This window comes from Acomys russatus, chromosome 30, assembly GCF_903995435.1.
Source record: "Acomys russatus chromosome 30, mAcoRus1.1, whole genome shotgun sequence".
Lineage (NCBI taxonomy): Eukaryota > Metazoa > Chordata > Mammalia > Rodentia > Muridae > Acomys > Acomys russatus.
The window spans coordinates 34299341-34320219 of record NC_067166.1 but is presented as its reverse complement, the minus strand read 5'-3'; the positions used below and the strand labels follow the sequence as shown (position 1 = coordinate 34320219).

Sequence of the window (20879 nt, the reverse complement as noted above, 5' to 3'; positions counted from 1 at the left end):
ACTCTAGAATCTTAATCACATTGTAATACTGAATGCTCTAGAATCTTAGTCACACCATGTCACTGAATGCTCTAGAATCTTAGTCACCTTGTATCATTAACCACTTTAGGATCACCAAGGTCCTCAGGATGCTATGAAAACAAAACAATGGTGTGAAATATCTGCCATCTAATATCTGTTTGAGTAATTATGTTTCAATGAATTGTAGCATATGTGAAACCAAAGGCAGACAGGAAGGTAAAATGAACACTGAGATGCCAGAGACAAAAAACGTTATTTAAATGTGTATTAATAAGAACATCCTGGAACCAGAGGGCACAAGCACCAAATAAGATGAATGAGCATCCAGACACCAAACAATAGACAATTATTATTAAATCCTAACACCAGTCAACACCTTATATCCCAAGGACTTGTGGAAATTTGGAGCAAACTACCCCAAGCAAGAAGTAGTAAAACTGTGCATCACAGCCAACAAAGTCAACTTTAAAAACCAAACAAGTTATGACATGTTTTCAACTTTCTAAAACTTTCAACATATACGCTGAAGTGGGTTCTGATGCCAGTTCTTGCTACTGAGAATTCTAGTCTTAACCTTTTGCTCTACTCAACTTCACACACTGTGCCACAGGACCAGGCATCTCAGAAGAACATGCCACAAGCCAAGGAAGAATGAGGCGCAGCTGAGAGTGGAGCTGGGGTCTCATGACTTAGGGCTGCTGCTGGGTTCTCTCCCACTTTGCTCTTAGAGGGGATTTTCTATATTTTCTTCCTCCTCCTATATCCCGTCTTTTAAAAGGTTCTTTTGTTCTTTGAGACAGGATTTCACCTTGTAGCCCTGGATAGCCTGGAACTTGCTATGTAGACCAGGCTATCCTCAAACTCAGATCTGCCTGCTTCTGCCGAAGTGCTAGGATTCAAGGTGTGCACTACCATGCTCACCCTGAGATGTGATTTTAACTTTATAATAATTCCTATAATCTAATTCTGTGTTAAATTTACTTATATCATCCAAATTTGGCAAGCAAGCTTCACTGCTTTCTTTTTTCTAGACAAGGTTTCTCTGTGTAGCCTTGATTGTCCTGGACTTGCTTCGTAGACCAGACTGGCCTTGAACTCACTGAGATCCACCTGCCTCTGCCTCCCAAGTGCTGGGATTACAGGTGTGCACTACTGCACCCAGCTCTTCATTGCTTTCTACTTTAAGATCCAATCAATATGAAATGTGTGGAAAACAGGGATACTATCCATCAGAAATTAGTGCAGCCATTTTAAACTTTAATATAAGAAATAACATGTTTGCAGATATAAGCTGCAAAATACGAGTGACACAGCGGAAGGGCATGACACGGGGCTGGAGGGCCAGGGATGGGATCCACACTTAGTGAAGAAACAGATTTTTGAATGTACTATTTAAAAGAAAATCTTTTCAGATTGGATTTTGTTTATTTGTTTGTTTCTATAATTGCATCTCTTATAATAAATATTGTGAGAAGCATTTAATCTATAAATCTCAGTTTCAGGTCAGATTTTTCCAAACCAAGCCAGAGCTATGCTGAGTCTGCCTTGCCTTGCTTACCAGTCTGTTAAGTTACTCTGCTATGTCACCCGCTAAGACATTTATTTCAACAGAGCCCTTCCCTCGTTCATATTTGTACACCATAGGAGAAGATGTTGTCTCTTAAGGGTCCCTCAGTTCCCAACAATTTCAGTGTGTAGCCCAGGCTAGCCTCCAACTCATGGTCCTCTTGCCTTGCTCTCCTGGGTGCTGGGATCACAGCACGCATCACTACACCACCCTTAAGTAGCTTCAGATAACAAATAGAATCTGAATTATAAATAAAAATGAAACAAGTTAGCTATTTTACATAGACCACTACAGTTGTAGTTTAACCAAAGGAGACTGTTTTCACCATCAACGCACCTGCACTAGGAAGTGCGCCTGGTTCTGGAGGAAGGAGTCACTTCTGATTGGTAGTTTTGTAGTGACTTGATAGTTATGTTCTGGGAAAAGGAGGCTGCTTCGCCTGGATGTATTTAAGATGCCATCTTTTGCCCGCGAGGGATCCACCGCTCCAGCAGGAATATAAAGTGCAGAATAGATCATCTTCACGTCTCCTTTTGTTCCCCCTAGCCTTGTAAAACTCAAGGCTAAGCACCGTTCCCTCGGACTGCTTTCAATCCTCTGGCTTTCCTCAGGAGAGAAGCCGATCTCTCCATAAACGTCGTCGCTATCCTGAATGTAGAACAGAAGCTGCAAGTGAAAGAGAGGGAGAAAGCACCGAGTTACACAACCAGGCTGGCCCACACCATTATAGGTTTCATTATTCATTAACACACCATGTCTATCATGGTCACTTTGTCTATAAAAAAGACTCGAAGAATCAAAGCCAGTCTTGAACATATTCAGGAAATAGAAGTTTTTAAAGGTTTTAAGTGATAAAATATTTGTCTTTTGTTTGTTTGCTTGTTTTTTGTTGTTGTTGTTGTTTGTTTGTTTGTTTGTTTCTCTGTGTAGCCTTGGCTGTCCTGGACTCGCTTTATAGACCTGGCTGGCTTTGAACTCAGGGCGATCCGTCTGCCTCTGCCTCCCACGTGCTGGGATTAAAGGTGTGCACCGCCACACCCGGCCTTAAAGATAGTGGTAGAGGGGTTGGAGAGATGGCTCAGAGGTTAAGAGCACTTGGCTGCTCTTCCAGGGGTCCTGAGTTCAATTCCCAGCAACCACATGGTGGCTCACAACCATTTGTAATGGAATTTGATTCCCTCTTCTAGTGTATACAAAAACAGAGCATTCATATACATAAAACAAATAAATAAATCTTAAATAAAATATAGTGGTAGAAAGCTTACTTAGCATAGAGAATAGGTACCTGGGTTCCACACCCAACACATACAAAAAAAAAAAAAAAGTTTTCAGGTTTGTTTGCTTGCTTGAAGCTTTTGTTGGTTTTGTTACTTTGTTGTTGTTGTTGGTTTTGTTTTGTTTTTTTTCCCAGAAGTAACCACCGCTTTTGCAAAACCAGAATTCTTCCTGACGCAAGGCTCTAAGCGAAGGTTGGATCTGGACAGCTAAATTCTCCATCTCTTTGTATCACAGGGGTATTGAAAGGGGCGAAGCACGAGAAAAGCTCTACCTGAGCTGGCTCGCTCACTTCGGCGCCTCCTCGAATCGTGTGAGGCAGGATTTTAAGAAGGTACACTTCAGCCTCTTCTGGAAGATCGTCGTCAACGACGGTAAGAGGAATCGAAGCCAGCATCTGCCCTTGTGCAAACTGTAGAGTCCCGGAACTCGGGCTGACGTCTGCTGTCACTGGGGAGGGGTCACTGCTGTTCCGTGTCAACACCCAATCCACAGAAACGTCTCCATGGGTGCCGCCGTTTCTAACCACTGTAATTTCTTCAACTCTAGAATTGTTTAGGACATATAAGGGCATATCATGCACTCTAAAAAAAAGCCAGAGGCCAACTCAAAAACTATTACTTTTTAATAGGAAAAATAGGTAGATATGGATATAGCCTATCACCACACAAATTTATTTTAATAACTAAATCACGTTCAAAGAGTAAAGCAGTTATAGCAGAAATGGCACATGTTCTAACAGCTCTGCATTATGTCAACGCCACAAAAATTAAGTCGTGCAACAGTACAATAAAGTAATTAATGGTTGTAAAGTTAAAGTGAATTTTACCTGGATGCTGTATCTTCATCAATTATAACTGGCCTTTCAAACAAAACACTGTTGAAGGAAAGAACTCCATAAGGCTTGTCATTCGGTTTAATGGTGACGTGGACAGTGGAAGGGCCCACTAGCACAGCATCTCCCTGCAAGGTGTCCTTTAGTAGCATAACCTGGAACGACTCGGCGATCTCCGGGATGGAGTCATCAATTATCTGAAACTTCAGGTGTAATTCATGAATGAAAGGGGGAAAGACTAGGGTGGTGTCCCGCTGAAGATCGAGGAAGTCTATGGCTTTCTGCGCATGCGCTGTGGAGTCCCCAGTCATAACTTCGTAACTGACGGAAACTTTGGATTCATCGGAGCCAATGAGATTTCCATCGTTATCCTTCCCACGAACCACTGGAATACTGAGTATTCGGTCCTCCTCGGGAACCAAGTAAGCACTCTGCATGAATCTGACAGGGCTATCGTTTTTCCTCACAACGATTTCAACCGAACTCCTAGAAGCATTAATCTCCGCTCCTCCTTCCACACTTTTCAGTTGAATCAAAAATATCTCATCATTTTCTGGTACCTATTACAGGATACAAACAAAACATCATTAGCAAAACCTTCTGCAAACAACCCCAAGTATCAAAATTCTGAGTATGTTTCATAGAAATAGAAAAACTTAAAGAAAAGGGAAAAATAGTAAGAGCTCATTTAGATTCTGCATTAAAAAAAGTATTCTCCAAATGTTAATTTATTTTCCGTTAGGATAGAAAATAAAAAACAACTTAACAAAGGCATTTGTGGAGAATTTGTGATGTACGCTTGTTTCTTTGAATTTTGAATTCTTTGTTGAGAAAATTGGTTGGGTCGTCAAGAATATATTAAAGTCTCACGATATACTAGAATCTGCAAAGCATACTAAAAACCAGATAGTTGCTAAGTTTCATGTGAATTGTTCTGGCATCTCTCTGTGGTATTTCTAACTCTGGAGTCAATTCTATGATACCTAGAGAACATTGTGCCTCCATGGGGACCGGTCCAGGAAGAGTCACGTCTCCACAAAATACTAACAGTGCCCAAGAAGATGGTTTTCACAGCTTATAAATATCCTGGAGTTAATCCTGCTGTGCCTTGCTGTTCGAGCTTAAATTCTATTTTAAAGCAAAACCTTACATCACTTTGCCTCCGTCAGTCAACAGCAACATAACAAAGACATTTGTCCCAAAAAGATACTATTAAATCCTTTAACTTTACAAGATCAGTAATTAATTTCTCTTACATAGATCATAATCTACTATTGTCCTGGGACCTCAGAGGACAAAGTTTTTGTTGACGTCACAACCTAGAAATTCAAGGTCATCAACGCTACTAAATGTTTCAGGTGTTTTTCAGAGAAATCTGCCTTTTTAAAGCTTCTAATGAATTTTCTTCTTTGAGTGTTATTTGTACTTTGGTTACAGGATTTTTGTGGGAGGTTACATATTTCTGTCTATTTCTCCTGTTTTCACTCCTACAACAATACCTGGATTCCTTTGCAAGGTTTTTCTTACTGGCTCATGAGGGACATCTTTGTATATTACTGTTTAGATCTGGCTCTGCAATTCAGCTATGCCATAAATCTGAATCTGGATAGTTACATAAAATGTAACTATGAAATCTTCTCTTTGACTATGTAACATTAATATAATTCCTGATTGTTTAATGGTTCTTCTTGCTCTATGTAGCTTATTTTATATATGTATAAGAATATAAATGTATACGTAAAAAAATAAAGATATTGCCATAGGTAATCTATTGTATATATTTGTAATAATATAAATGTATATGCACAATAATAAATTAATTTAAAATAAATTAATTAATTAAAAAATAAAAATATTATTTTAAAAAATATCTAAACAAAGAAGCCAGCCAGATGGCTCATCAGTTAAATATTCCACACACATTGGTACCATCGGAGTGATTCCCAGAACCTATGTGTAGAATACATGTGCTCATGCACACACATAACGCTAATAAAAAAAATCTTAATCTAAACAAAAGTATCTATTGCTGTAGAATTTTCTTGAACTTAAACTAATACGTGGTTGCGAGATGAGCACCCATGTCCCTGTTCAAAAGTTAAATGAGTAAATACAAAAATAATAAGCAGATGCTACAAAAGTCTTCCATTTCTACACATTGTCTTTAGTTGAAGACACTGGGGATGGAAGCCAGGGATTCGCACGTGTTAGACAAGTGCCTCCCCACACCTCCAGCCCTGCAAAGAATGATTTAATATGAAATAAAGTAGGGAAATATTTGTGAGCTGCATCCTCCAATAACACCTTGCTGCCCGCGGTTAAAGTATGGATGGGTGCAACACATTGATGCTGCCCTCTTGAATAATTTCAAATAAGGAATATAATTTAATATTCAAAAAGTGGTCCTCTACAAGTCTGCATTCGCGGATCCTGTCCCCTCTATGTCCGGAACACTGCCCGCCCGACCTCATCATCCAGCACAGTCAAGTGGTGGACTACGGCTGCTCTGCCAGGCGGAAAAGTGATGTTTCCTCTAACTGGATTCAAGTCTTCTTCAGGGGGGTTTGGGCCACCTGATACCTGCAGAGAAATAAACGGTGTCACCAGTTAAACCACGTGACTAAAACCAAAAAAAAAAAAAAAAAGTTGCTGTCATGTCAGCTGGCGAAACTCTAACGTTTAAAGATACTTTACACGGAACCTCTGCGCTCGTACGAGGCATGAAGTCGAGGTCTGCAATGCCATTAACACAGTGACTATATTAGAGTAAGTTGTGTTTTCTAAGACTCCAGGTGGGGGGGGTTAACTGCTATGTTAAACCTAGGAGCAAAGCTGCAGAAACACGACTTCCTGAAAAGGTATGGAAGACAAGGAAGTCCCCTTCAGGAATGGGATCTTGCCCCAGCTCCATGATTGTGTGGCCTCAGGAAACCTCTCCTTATCTATAAAATGAGCAAGAGGGCTTCTACTTTGCAGGAGGGAGGTGGGCGTGTCTGATCTCATCCCCCCCCCAATGTGTTCAGGGAACAGAGGATGCCTTATCTCTTAGGCCCCAAATATAAACGCTGTAAAGCAAACTCCTCCCACAGGGCCTTTTCAGTTAAAAGACAACAACAAGCGATAAGTAAAGAAATGTGTGTGTGTGTGTGCAGTGTGGGGGTGGATATTACAGAGGACAAATGAAGATGCTCATGAGGGAGGCTAGGTGCAGGGAAGGGCAGAAGACTCTGAATGAGTCAGTTCTCAGTGTAAGGAGTGTATATGGCAATACAAAATGTTCCTCTACACAATTTTGCCTATAATTGGTTAAGCAAAAAGACACATATCCGTAGCAACAATTAAAGAAGTAGAGGCCATGAGTTTGAGAGGAAGGGAGGGGGTGCACAGGAAGGGCTGTAGGGATGGGTAGAAAGGGGGAAGAGGACATCACTGTATCTTGATTTTTAAAAAATTAAAAATTAGAAACTGAGCTGGGTGCAGTGGCGCATACCTGTAATCCCAGCACTCAAGGAGGCAGAGGCAGAGGCAGGTGGATCTCTGTGAGTTAGAGGCCAGCCTGGTCTACAAAGTGAGCCCAGGATAGCCAAGGCTACACAGAGAAACCTGTCTCAAAAAAAACTTTTGGAAACTGTAAAATAAAATATATTCACAAAGAAATAAACAATATATTTCCAATAAAAATAATATTAAACATTCACTGGTCAGTTGGAAACACTGTAACTGGCTAGTTTCCCCTTTCTGTAGCTCATGATTTTCCAATTTCTCCTACATTTATTATTAGAAGTATTTTCAAAGGTTGACACCTAAACGCATATTCGTAAGTATATGCAAAGCACCTTAAGGTTTTCCTGTGCAAAACTCGGCAAAAGTCACACATATTTAGTTGATTACTATGTGGGGTTTTTGGGTTTTGTTTTTTGTTTTTTTTTGTTTTTTTTTTGAGTTTTTTTTTTTTTTTTTTTTTTTTTTTTGCATCTATTGCCTTTGCTATTTTATGTGCTTTTTTTCTAATCTCTGTGTGTTTGTAAATGGCATGCGTGCAATGTATATATGCGTGTTTCATGCCAGTCCTTGCTTTCCACCTTGTTTCAGACGGAGTCTGTCTGTTTGCTCCCTCCCAGAGTTCCTCCTGCCCTCACCTCCCACCTTGCTGTGGGAGCCCTGGGACTACATATCCGGCCTCTCACGGGCTATGGCAACTCATATGCAGATCCTGCAGCTCCCGTGGCAAGTGCTTCAACACTGAGCCTTCTCCCCAGCTCCCTCTTTTATATTCTTAAATAAAGAGACACCATCTGATATAGACATTCCTGAGCATAAAGAAGTATCCTCTATGTCACAGTGAAATTGTATTATATTAATTCAAATATCTAATCTACTTGTGTTGCAATCAATAATTAAAAAAAGAAATGTATCAAATCTTCCAGACACTCTACAATTTGAAAATTTGCATATTTGATCATGTTTAAGACCTTACAGGACATAAAAGTAAGCTGAAAATTTCAGTGTGAACCTCACAAAACATCACTGTGGGGAGCAATAAATATACCTCTCTGTGGTGTGTGCCATTCACACCACACCCTACAGTATCCATGGACCCCATGACAGGTGAGTGCTGCTTATATTATCTATCTAATGTCTCGAGAAAACGGGTGCAATGCCAAACTAAGTCATGTTATACCGCCTAAGTAACTTGTGAGTGTTTTTAAATGTATACCCTTGAAAATGGTTATCATAAAGATTCTGTGAATTTTATAGGATTAATGCTATTAATATGTTTTATTGTTTATTATTATCCCTTATCGAAAACGATTCCTTAAGTTTCATGTAAACTTACTACATGCAAGCAGCAAGGAAAATGCTTCTATTCACCATGAAGTTTATGAAAGGCAAAAGTTCCTGTCTTTAACTCACCTTAAGCCTAATATTTGTCACACAGAACATTTCCATTTTTTTAAAATTGAAGTCTTCTGATATGGACTCTTAACATGTTATTATCTAAAATTATTTCAAAGTAAACTTACCTCAAAAGTCACGGTGACCATCCCATAGGTGCCTTTCTCTCTGAGGAGAGTAAGACCTACAGATTCATTTCTGTTCCTTGGCTCGGTCACCACGATTGGTGAAGTCTATTGGGAAGAAGAGAGGCAGTCAGGCATTGGTGAGTCAGAGGGGCATAGGAAGCAGTCAATCTACTGCCCTTGAAATGCTAAATTCCACAGTAAACCAACTCCTACTGTATTCTTACAGTGTGTGTTTCTAGCATCGATAAACTGTAGATGTTTAAAAATATATATGATGGATTTAGAACAGCAATGTAAAGGGAAAACAAAGCAGATGATGAGCAGGCTTTCCTGTCCCTAACAGCAACTGTTCTGAGGGATCTTGAAGGCTACAGCTAAAGGATGATAAATTAAAATGCCAACAGAGGCCAGGAGGTCACAAAAATAAGTCAAGCCCCAGACCAAGCTAGTGGCTCACTAGAACCACTTCTCGGGCCCTCCTGAGTCACAATGTCCCTGACAGACAGTTAATTAGTGACTTTCAGACTCAGGAAGTAAATCCCCAGCAGGGAGAACTTCAGGTGATGAACCATGCTGTCGTGATTGGCTGAAACGTGAGGCAGATGAGGTGGACCAAGGAAGCATTGAGTGCACACATGTAACGTGGCAGCAGTGGACATCTCTGAAGGTAACAGGGCCATGACCACCCACTGATGGGGCGATGACACCTATCTCCAAGGCTTGTGCTTAGATTCAATGAGATCATTTACATCAAGAACTTTTCCGACTTCCTGACACATGTTGAGTATTCAATGACTGTTGGCTGTTACCCCTGTACCAATGCCATGTTCGTTATCAATGTAATAATTAAAACACTAGGGGCGGAGGCGGGCTACTGAATGCCTTCTGTGACACGAAACTCACATGGGATCTGTCAGAGAAGACCGAGTAGCACGGCAGCCAACCCCAGACTAAGACTCATTCCCACGACGTATGGGGCATACTGTGGGAAGAAAGAGAGAGGAAAGAAAGAAGAAAGGAGGAAAAGGAAAAGAGGAGTACCTTTTGAACACATCATTGTGAGGTTCAGTGGTGTGGTAAGCCAGAAGTAGGTAAAAAAGTGTGAGGAGAGTTAGGCAAAAGAACTTGTTGTGTAACAATCTCTTCACTTAAGAATTCCTAATTAGTGTAATTAGTGTTTATGAGTGACAACCACAGTGTCAGATTAGCAAAAGGCTACTAAATTTAGGTTAGGAAAACATCCCTCTTAACAAGGGAACTCAAGCATAAAGAGCATATTTATCTACAGTTCGCCTTGTTTCAAAAATAACTCTACAGAGCTGTGACATATAATGCACACAAGGGCAGGAGCGTTCGAAAGCGGAAAGAGAATAAAAATAAAGTGAATAAAAAGCTAGACACCATGGTATCAGATTTTTAAATGTTGCTTAGCAACAGCCTTCAAAAAGACAATCGGGACGAGTATTATAGCCTCCTACTTGATATCCAAACCCAGTTGGGTTGAAGATGATCTTTAATTTTAGCTTAGGAGCTGGAAACATTTTCTCTCCAGGAGAGACTTGTCTCGTGAGTTTGTGTTTAAAAACTGAAGCTCTCTGAAAATTGTATAGGATAGAAGAACAAGAACTTGATGAAGGAAAGGAAATAAGCTGAACAGAATTACAGGCGATGAGACTTAACATCCACAAAATATGAGTTACTAAGAATGCGTAAGAACTAAATTGGAAGAGCTATCACATTTGCAGGTTAACCTTAAGTTTGCTGTAGGCTTTCTTTCAATGTGTTTTCTCATCTCACAGTCACTCCAAACACACAAAAGAGTCTGAAAAACAGGCGAGACGTCCTTAAAGTGGCATTTTAAATTTAAATTAAAAAAAAAAAAAAAATCAGCCCAAGAGCACATCCCTGAGAGGCCAGACAATGGTCAGTGAGCCCTGAATACAAATGCCTCGGTGTACAACAGTGTAAATACACAGAAGACAGAGTAGCTACAGGGTGAGCATCAGGCAGACTTAAATATCACAACAGGGGCTGGAGAGATGGCTCAGTAGTTAAGAGCACTGCCTGCTCTTCCAAAGGACCCAGGTTCAATTCCCAGCACCCACATGGCAGCTCACAACTATCTGTAACTCCAAGATCTGACACTCTCATACTAAGGCACATTAAAATTAAATAAAATAATTTAAATAGAATAAAATAAAAATTAAAAAAAAAATCACAACAGAACAGAACTAGCCAACATCGGAAAAAAATAGGTTTAAAAAAAACTGAATGTAATGGCATCTTCACACTGTGACCATACCGTACTAAATGAAATAATTCCAAATGCATTGTCATTTGATAATATTGTCACAGTAGCAGTCCTTGGCCATCCAAGTTTCACATTTTCTGAGGGTTTCTAAAAACGAAAACAAAAAAATTAATAAATTAAATATTCTTCCAGCACATTCTCTGTCTTCAATTATTAAGAGTACGAATAAACCCCTCGCTAAGAATCTAACAGCAGTTAACAGCTTCTGGGGAGGTAGAGATTTTCTTCAGTGGTGTATCCACTGGTAAGAAGCTCCCAGAAACAAACCCTCACCCACGCGGCTGTACTTCTGTCGAAAAGACCTATCAAAAACCATAGCAAGACCCATTACCTTGGCTTATCACTAATTACACAGATTTTCAAGTGTTAGAAGATGCTTTGTAAACTCAGAGTGAAGAGGAACGAAGAACTTACCTGCAATGTCAAGCGAAAAGTGAACGTCTCATCGGCCTCTGGCAGATCGTCATCACACACTGCTATATACACTGTCCGGTTCATTCCTCCAGCAGGGATAAATGCCGCGGCATATGTATCAAAAAAGTCACCAGTGTCATCTCCATTCAGCTACCAAGCGCAAAGCAGAAACACCCTCACTTAACAAAGAGCTGGCTAAGCAAAACCGATACTCAGTAGTTCAATTGAGAGAACTGGTGTAGAAAGAAAGTGGCCCTGGCATTTATAATAGGAGGGCTAAAGATAAGTGTTTAGCAGCAGTTAAGACTCATGTTCTGGAGAAATACCACAGAGACAGCAAGATGGCTCGGGTGAAATGTACTTGGTGCCAAGCCTGACGACCTGAGGTCCATTCCAGACTCACATGGTGGAAGGACAGACAGAAGTGGGCAACATGTCCTCAGATCTCTACCTTTGTGTCCATAGACACACATAAATAAATGAATTTAATTAAAAAAAGCATGTTTACAAAAGGGAAAAATCACAGGAATAAATTATTACATATAAAATATTTAATATAGTGGAATCGGAAGTTAATTGCACACAGAGACTAATAGCTTCATTGAGAAGTAATGCTACTTTTTTCCCTCTGTCTCTTAATTGATTTGGCACAGACTACAGCCTAGCAGGACAGACTACAGCTAGAACTTTCACAAAGGAGGGGTGAAAAGCAGCTTGTAAAGTTGAGGGGATGCTAAGGTTTTCCCAGTGCGCTCAAAAACATCTATATCTAAACTTTCAACCTGAAATTACATTATCCACAGCAACTGAACTAGATCCCCAATTTTTTAGCATGCCAAAATATTAACTATTATAAGCCTTTCTGAGAGCACCCTAGTAAAAGCCTCAACAGAGTGGATAATTCCAATATTTGACAGGAAGAGCTAATTGTACACATTAAAATGGCATTTCCTTCACCAGAGCTCAAGGGAAAATTATTTAGCACGAATGATAAATAAGAGCATTTGGGAAAAGTTTAGTTGTTGTCTACTCATTTATTTCTTTTTAAATGAATTTTAAATTGTTGAGAAATAAAAGTAACTTGGAAACTTGTTCTTATAACTTGCTATGAAGACTGGCAATCTTTCAGAGAGTATGACCAAGAGGGACTAAGCATAAATAACACTAATTAATCGACTCTGTGTAAATTAACCCAAAATACAGCAAAATAGTCACATATATAAGCAATTCTTTAGCATGGCATTCCCTGCAGACAGGAAAAGTTGGAAGCAATGTCCATGAAAATCAGTGGAAGGATGGCTTAGAATACAGGGATCCAACAAGAAAAGCAAAATACAGCATCAAAAGACTGTCAAACACAATGGACGCTAGAACTACAAACAATGTCAAAAACGTGTGTGTGTGTGTGTGTGTGTGTGTGTGTGTGTGTGTGTGTGTGTCAAGTTCTGCAGAAACTAAAATGTACAAAATGATAACATTGTGTTCATTTTATACATAGTTTTTCTTCTTCTTCTGTTTTTACAATATTTTATAACATAATTTAACCTGTTGCTAGAAAAATCCCTGTGCAAGAACCAGGAGCTAGGTTAGTTGATAAGCTGCCTTCCCCGCAAGCACGCAGATTTTAGTGCAGCATCCACCAAGTAAAAAGCCAAGGCTGGCGGTCCTCATCTGTTGTTCTAGTGCCGTGGGAGGGGTGGACACCCACCTGCTGGTAACCAACCAGCCACTCCTGCCAATCAGCGAGTAACAGGTTCAGTAAGAGGCCCTCTCCTTTTAAAAAAAGTGGAGATGAGGGCTGGAGAGATGGCTCAGAGGTTAAGAGCACTGCCTGCTCTTCCAGAGACCCTGAGTTCAATTCCCAACAACCACATGGCGGCTCACAATCATCTATCATGTGATCTGATGCCCTCTTCTGGCCTGCAGGTGTACACGCAGGCAGAGACTGTGTACATAATAATAAATAAATAAATCTTTTTTTTAAAAAAAGTGGAGAGTAAAATAGAGAAAGACACTTGACATTGGCCTGGCCTATGCACACAGAAGTGTGTGCATTCACCCATATGCACATATGTGCATGTGCACACGAATAAACATGCCACAAAAACACACATTATTTTTGTTTTAAGTTTTAAGTACACTGAGCCTCTAATGTAGCGGTATCTTTATTGATCATATGATAGTACTTCTGGGTAAAAATATACACAAACATATAACATTAAACGTTTCATCCTAATTTTAAATTTTTAATGAAGTTAATATACTTCATTTTTCTAACAATGACTCTCTAGAACTTTGAGGGGAGGGTGGAATCCATCATTTGTGTCTTTTTAATATTACATGTATTTTTGTTTAGGTCACCTTACAATGAATGTCTAAAGAAAAATCCTATGATTAGAATTACCCAAAATAAAATAGTTTTGTTTTAAAATAACAATATAAATTATTTAAGATAATTAGATTTTGCCTTTAAACTACACCTGTCAGGTATTCATGGCCACGCAGGTGCATTCTCTGAACTGCTAGTAGACTTAGACAAAACAGTGTATTTTCCAAATCATTTATCATAATGAAGCTCAGACTCAGAACCTCAAACAGTTAAAAAAAAATGTTTCTAAAAGGAAAAAAGTTTCTATTGAGACTAAAAATGTGTCATATGCATTTCATTGAAAACAGAAGTGCAGTCATTTTTTTTAAATTTATTTAATTTTATTTTATGTGCATTGGTGTGGGGTGTCAGGTCCCTTGGAATTGGAATTACAGACAGTTGTGAGCTGCCATGTGGGTGCTGGGAATTGAACCCAGGTCCTTCAGAAGAGCAGACAGTGCTCTTAACCACTGAGCTATCTCTCCAGCCCCCGTGCAGTCATTGCTTACCGACACAATGGCAGTAACATTTGCGGGCTCGCCTGTCCTCTCAATGACGAGACGAATAACTGTGGTAGTTGTTTCATTAACAAAAAATTCTGTTTGTCCAGCAAATCTTATTTCTGATTCTCCAGACACAAAAGAGATGAGCAAAGCTGACAGGTTTACTAATAACAATGAAGAGATCATCCCTAGAGGAAAAAGGGAACAAAGCTGATACATTCTCATTAGATTCTGTTCTCATATTACAAAGAATAAAAAGTGATTAAGACAGACATAAATACATGAAATAAATATTAAGACATGCAACTTAAATGTGTGATGACAGAATTAAAAACTCATAATTTGCTGTATCTTTCCTTTTAAAACTACCTTTTTAAAATTTATCCTTTACATCAAGATAATAATAGTAAACTTTGCTTTTAAAATTTTTAATGACCCCAAGTGATTTATTACTATAAATCATTGCAAGGATCTTCCAGATCTATAGATCTTTATAGACTTTAGAGCATTGCATCTCTCAGTCTTCATCAGAGAACGCTTCCTTTGCAGTAGATGACAACTGGTCGCCATTTACTCAAGTCTGAATGGCACCTTCATATCATAGCCCCGCCCCCATGAGGCACTTTCATATTGTAGCCCCGCCCCCATGAGGCACCTTCATATCATAGCCCCGCCCCCATGAGGCACTTTCATATCGTAGCTCCGCCCCCATGAGGCTCAGACATCACTGGGAAAAAAGGGAAGGAAAACTGTTCAGGAGCCAACAGTCACAGCAGTCAATAACTTGAAGTGCATGGTGTTGCTGCAGCCACAACAGGTGTGCGTATGAACTCTTGGTGATTACGACAACGCCGAGGTTAGCGTGAAATCCCACAATTAGCTAGGAGCTAATGACATTTGATAGCTGCTGGAGGAGGAAAGTCTGTCTTCTCCAAGGATGTGACCCCTAGTAGGTCAGCCACCCTCCAGGGCAAGCCCCAATCCCAAGAGCAGTAGGACAAGACACAGTGGGGAAAACTCAAGTGGTGGGTGGGTATGGAGGGGAGGGGAGAGAAGGTGGGAGGAGCTGAAAGGGGAAGTTAGTCAAAACATACTTTATAAAAAATTCTCATAAATGAAAGTAAATCTGTCATCTCATTTAAACATTACATAATGCATACCTTATCAAAATTTTACATGCTAACACAATAAAAATTATTTAATTATTATTAAAATACTAAAAAATTATTTTATCAAAATATGGAATAATCGGTGTGTTTTGTTTTGTTGATTTTTGGTTTTTCAAGGCAAGGTTTCTCTGTGTAGCTTTGGCTGTCCAGGACTTGCTTTGTAGACCAGGCTGGCCTCGAACTCAAGAAATGGTGTTTTTTAACTTACTGAAACTCACCCTATCATCCAGGGAAAAACCTAAGCAACACCATGGGAAAGCAATTAAATCCATCTTTTCCAAATAAAACTGTTAAGTGGCATCCAAAACTAAAAAGCTGAAGATAAACCTTAAAATTAATTGATTTCTTGGTTGACATCTGCATTTTCCTTGACTTTTTCCTAAATTGTAAACACAATTATTTGAAACTCTTAGTCCTTCCAAAGTGGTTAAAACCTCCAAGACTTAACTTTCTTTCATCCATTTTCTTAGCTAAACTACTAACACTTCCTACAGCAATGCCAATGCTGCTTTAGAATAAGTAAACTCAGCCAAACGTGTTGCCTTTCGATAACACCCATTTCTTTTTTCGTACTAGAGCCTGTGTGTTTATGAGGCAGAAGTGTTGTTCCCACTTTCAGCTGCATGTGGCTCAAGAGCTTTGAAAAGCACAACCCTGCCGTGGCCTCGCTGAAGCACTCTTGTTTTGTAATGTAGATGTTCCTCTAAAAATGAGAGCAATTCATCTCACGGATCATTAAGATTCCAATGGATCTATGTGACCAGTCACGTGAACACAACACATTTGTGCATTCTAAACAACTGTGTCATAAAGCAGAGTCGCACTGCCTCCCGAGGAGCCAAGGGCTTCATTTTCATCTTTCCTTGGCCAAAAAGCAATGAAACTTCACAATGCGATTATTTTTTTACATGGCTACACACATGACTTTCTATGTAAGGAGTACCAAATGTGTGAAGCCTTTTGTTTACAGTTTAAGCGGAATATTCCCCCATCCAGTATATTCTAACAAGCGTTTCTGATCGTTCCGTGATGTCGCACAGGCCTCTTAATTGTCAAAGTCACACAAATAGGGACACAGAGTTCAAAATGCCGTCCAGGGAACAAACACAGGCCAGGGGTCAGAAGGCCCAGGGGGTTGGCGGTTTTGTTTTGCACTTGTTCCTTGAACTACAATGAAGCAGAGATCTTTTGTGGGTTCTAAAGCCGGAGAGATTTCACACACCAATTACGACAAACTATGGGAACGCAAGGACCTGGAGGCAATAAAAATAGTTAAGAAATGGAAGGGTGAGGAGGGGCCCGTCCCCGGCAGCATAAAAAGAAACACATCTCGGTCTTCATTTAGGAGAAAGAAACCTGAGCTGCAGAACTAAAATGCCCATCCGAATGCCAAGGTGGGCAAGAGCGGACGTGAGAAGGCAGCGGGAGGAGAGGGCACCACAAACATGGCGGAGCAGATGGCGGAGCAGCTCTCAAAAGCTGCCCTGCCAGACACCTCAACCCTGCTACTCGGAAATTCTTTTTCTTTTTTTTTTTTTTTTTTTTGGTTGTCGAGACAGGGTTTCTCTGTGTAGCCTTGGCTGTCCTGCACTCACTTTGTAGACTAGGCTGGCCTCGAACTTATAGCAATCCTCCTGCCCCTGCCTCCCAAGTGCTGGGATTAAAGGCATGAGCCACCACGCCCAGCTCTCACTCGGAAATTCTTATCCCCGAGGTCAAAGCTGGGTCCTAGGACTCTGCAGTTTTCAGATGCTCCTTGTTTTCTCTAATGCAACCGCAGGCTACGCTGGGAACACTTACAAATACACTGCTCAAAACTGTGAGGAACGGCGCTCAGTGGGGCCGCATCAAAGCCCACAGCTGTAGCTGTCAGTTCCTCCTGAGTTTTCCAAAGCCACAGGTGGTAACTTGGCGCGTGCTTTCTGCTTTGCTTTTCCTACCTATTCTGTACTTTTAAGATTCTGTGAGTCTTAAAAGGAAAAGATGTGAGAAGCCGGGCGTGGTGGCGCATGCCTTTAATCCCAGCACTCGGGAGGCAGAGGCAGGCGGATCGCTGTCAGTTCGAGGCCAGCCTGGTCTACAAAGTGAGTCCAGGATGGCCAAGGCTACACAGAGAAACACTGTTTCGAAAAACCAAAAAAAAAAAAAAAGATGTGCTGACCTTATAGTGTCGCAATAGCAAACAGTGATTTATACACTGTTATTTGAGTACTTCATACACACGAACGCATTCAGTTCCCACAACATCTCTCTGGAGGTTCAAGAACCATAGACCTCATGCTGTAATCATAGGAACGAAGGCCCAGGCAGGTTAGCTGGCATATACTGTCCCTTCATAATGACAGACTGCCCATGCCACATGTTTCCAACAGTCGTGTAAAATTGCCGCAACTGCCATGGCCTCTGAAGGTTCCCCTTACTACTCTAATGAGCATTGGGGGTATTTATGACACTGTGGGAATGGCAGTTCCCCCAAGAGCTTAAATATTTAATTGCATCTTTTCATATAGAGACCAATGAACTCAATAGCCGGGCTCCTACAACCTCCCAGGCAATTAGAGCACCCACATCTCATGTTTACCTCAGGAAACCCATTTTTCTTTTTTCTTTTTTTTTTTTCTTTTTTTTTTTTAATTAATTTATTCTTGTTACGTCTCAATGGTTATCCCATCCCTTGTATCCTCCCATTCCTCCCTCTCTCCCATTTTCCCCTTACTCCCCTCCCCTATGACTGTGACTGAGGGGGACCTCCTTCCCCTTTATATGCTCATAGGGTATCAAGTCTCTTCTTGGTAGCCTGCTATCCTTCCTCTGAATGCCACTAGGTCTCCCCCTCCAGGGGACATGGTCAAATACGAGGCACCAGAGTACGTGTGAAAGTCATACCCCACTCTCCACTCAACTGTGGAGAATGTTCTGACCATTGGCTAGATCTGGGTAGGGGTTTGAAGTTTACGGCCTGTATTGTCCTTGGCTGGTGCCATAGTTTGAGCGGGACCCCTGGGCCCAAATCTGCCTATCATCATGTTCTACTTGTAGGTTTCTAGGACCCTCTGGATCCTTCTACTTTGCTATTCTCCCATGCTTCTCTCATCTAGAGTCCCAATAGGATGTCCTCCCCTCTGTCCCAGTTTCCTGGTAAGTGAAGACTTTCATGGGACATGCCCCTTGGGCTAGTATGCAGATATAAGTGAGTATATACCATTTGATTCTTTCTGCTTCTGGGTTAGCTCACTCATTATGATCATTTCTAGCTCAATCCATTTGTCCACAAATTTCAGGAATTCCTTGTTTTTAATAGCTGAGTAGTATTCCATAGTGTAAATGTACCACAGTTTCTTTATCCATTCTTCTACTGAGGGACACTTAGGCTGAGGAAACCCATTTTTCAACTGGGTGGCATCAGTGAGTTCTGAGATTATGCAAAAGGAACAAACTGGCACGATTGGAAACGCCTCTAACTGCATGACGTCATTGGTAAGTGCATCCTTTTTGCTTTTCATGTTTCACACTAGAAGACAGGTTGTTGGGGCAAAGATGAATAGATAAACTCATAGATAACAGATAATCTTGAATAGATAAACAATGAAACAAAGCAATGAAAGTGAAGTTTCGTTTAGAAGACAGTCATAATTACACCAACGCACTATATTGTGTGTTGTAGAGTAACTAAGAACATGTTCTGCTATCATAATAAAAATCGAATATATGAAAATCCCCTTTTTTGATTAAACTCAGAAGACCAAGCATTAGTAATTGACATTATTGTAAGTATAACTAGTATTTCAGGTCACTTTTTCTTCTTAGGTTTGACAAAATTTTTGCATGGCCTTTAGTATTACTTCAGGGTGCACTGTATGAAACTCCCAGATAATCAATGGCGATATTATATTAGGAGGAAATAATGTAAATAAAAAAATGTAAGATTGAAGATTTGCTATAAGGAAATGGCTAACAAATACGTGAATCCAATTTATATAGAGAAAAGGAAGAATTTCTGAAACAAAAACACAAAATGAATTTTCAGCAACATATGTTTAAAGTACATAATTCATATTCTGTCACAACTGTGAGAGAATAATTTTAGCCTTGATGACATCCTCCTTCCTCTCTGTAATGTCACAGTTCGGCACTCAAATCATCGCTGACTGCCTCCCACCTCCCACTCTTGCTTGGGATGACTGAGAGGGAATCATAACTGTTGCTGCCAACAGATTTCTCGTCTCTCAACAGAACTCTTATCGTGCTCAGAGACTAGAGAATTAACATACATTTTTGTTTATTTCCCTGATGGTACTATGAAGTTCGGTTTGTCCTAACACAAAAATACAAATCACCAAATTCTACAATAAAAAAAAAAAAGTAAAATTTAAAATAGAATTGAGTAGCTCATAGAATATAAATTGAATGCCTTCAGAGATGCATCTTTCAGCTTGCTATAACATTTGTATTTTAAGAGCTGGTCCCCACATTGGACAGTCCCTCTGCTAATCACTGAGGACCCACAGATAATTAAGCCATGGTCTTAGACTCCAAGATACTCCCAGGAGTAGGCGCATGAGCCAGGCCTGGGAATCAAAACCAAGGGGACAGAGTCTGAGAACTTTTGCTCGAGCCCTGGGATGTAGGTTCTCTGTGTCAAGCTCTGAACTGTGATGCCTGGGGCACTGGTCCCTCACAGTGACATGAAGACAGCTCTGTTAAAGCCAAAGCCAGTGGGCGCGAGGAAGCTTTTAGGTTCAGCCTTACCTTGCATTTTTTTTTAACCTTTATGACAATAATTTACATTTGTTTATGGGCCTGTGAGATGGTGCGCTGGGTAAAGAATCTTTGACAGAAACGTGACAGCCAGAGTTTGCTCTCAGGAACCCACAAGGCAGAAGCAGAGAATCTATTACTGCGAGCTAGTCTCTAAGCACAAGCATGCTGTGACACGCACGCACCCGCACATACGCAATACAATAAGTAAACATTCTTTATCTCCTATGTTGGTTTCACCTGGGTCACTTTCAATAACAACGCGCTGATCTAATAACACTCACTCAGCAGCACTGTGATCCCATGTCACAATCTCCCAAGTGGAGACCCTCCCAAGTCTCCAACACTGAGCAGCATCAGTCTTCCCCAGTCGCCAACAGAGGTCACCACAGGAGCTGGTTTTCCTTTTCTCATACAAATGTCACCATTTCAATCAGTCCTTTCCTCTCCACCTCAACACCTGAGTAGCTGGGACACCTGGGTAAACCAGAGATGTCTCCAAAACAACAACACAGAGCCCTGGCTTAGTTCCTGGAAGAAGCCGGCATCTACCTACTTAAATGAGTTTGGCATTAACTCTTTCTGCTCAGGCTTTCCAGATCCTTTTGGTTTTCAATGGTTTAGAATTTTATGC

At 40.5% G+C, this 20879-nt stretch overlaps 1 protein-coding gene across 1 annotated transcript in view; it reads right to left on the bottom strand.

Moving 5' to 3' along the window:
* Window positions 1-14504, bottom strand: part of Adgrv1 (adhesion G protein-coupled receptor V1) — a 469943-nt gene extending 455439 nt beyond the window's left edge. The window contains exons 1-8 of the mRNA XM_051172399.1: window positions 14325-14504; window positions 11448-11597; window positions 11025-11120; window positions 8723-8827; window positions 6165-6278; window positions 3693-4258; window positions 3138-3408; window positions 1925-2254 (exon numbers count right to left, since the gene is read on the bottom strand). Of these exons, the coding sequence (XP_051028356.1) occupies window positions 1925-2254; window positions 3138-3408; window positions 3693-4258; window positions 6165-6278; window positions 8723-8827; window positions 11025-11120; window positions 11448-11597; window positions 14325-14504 (1812 nt within the window). The remainder of the gene's footprint in view (window positions 1-1924; window positions 2255-3137; window positions 3409-3692; window positions 4259-6164; window positions 6279-8722; window positions 8828-11024; window positions 11121-11447; window positions 11598-14324) is intronic.
* Between the last annotated feature and the right edge of the window lie 6375 nt (window positions 14505-20879).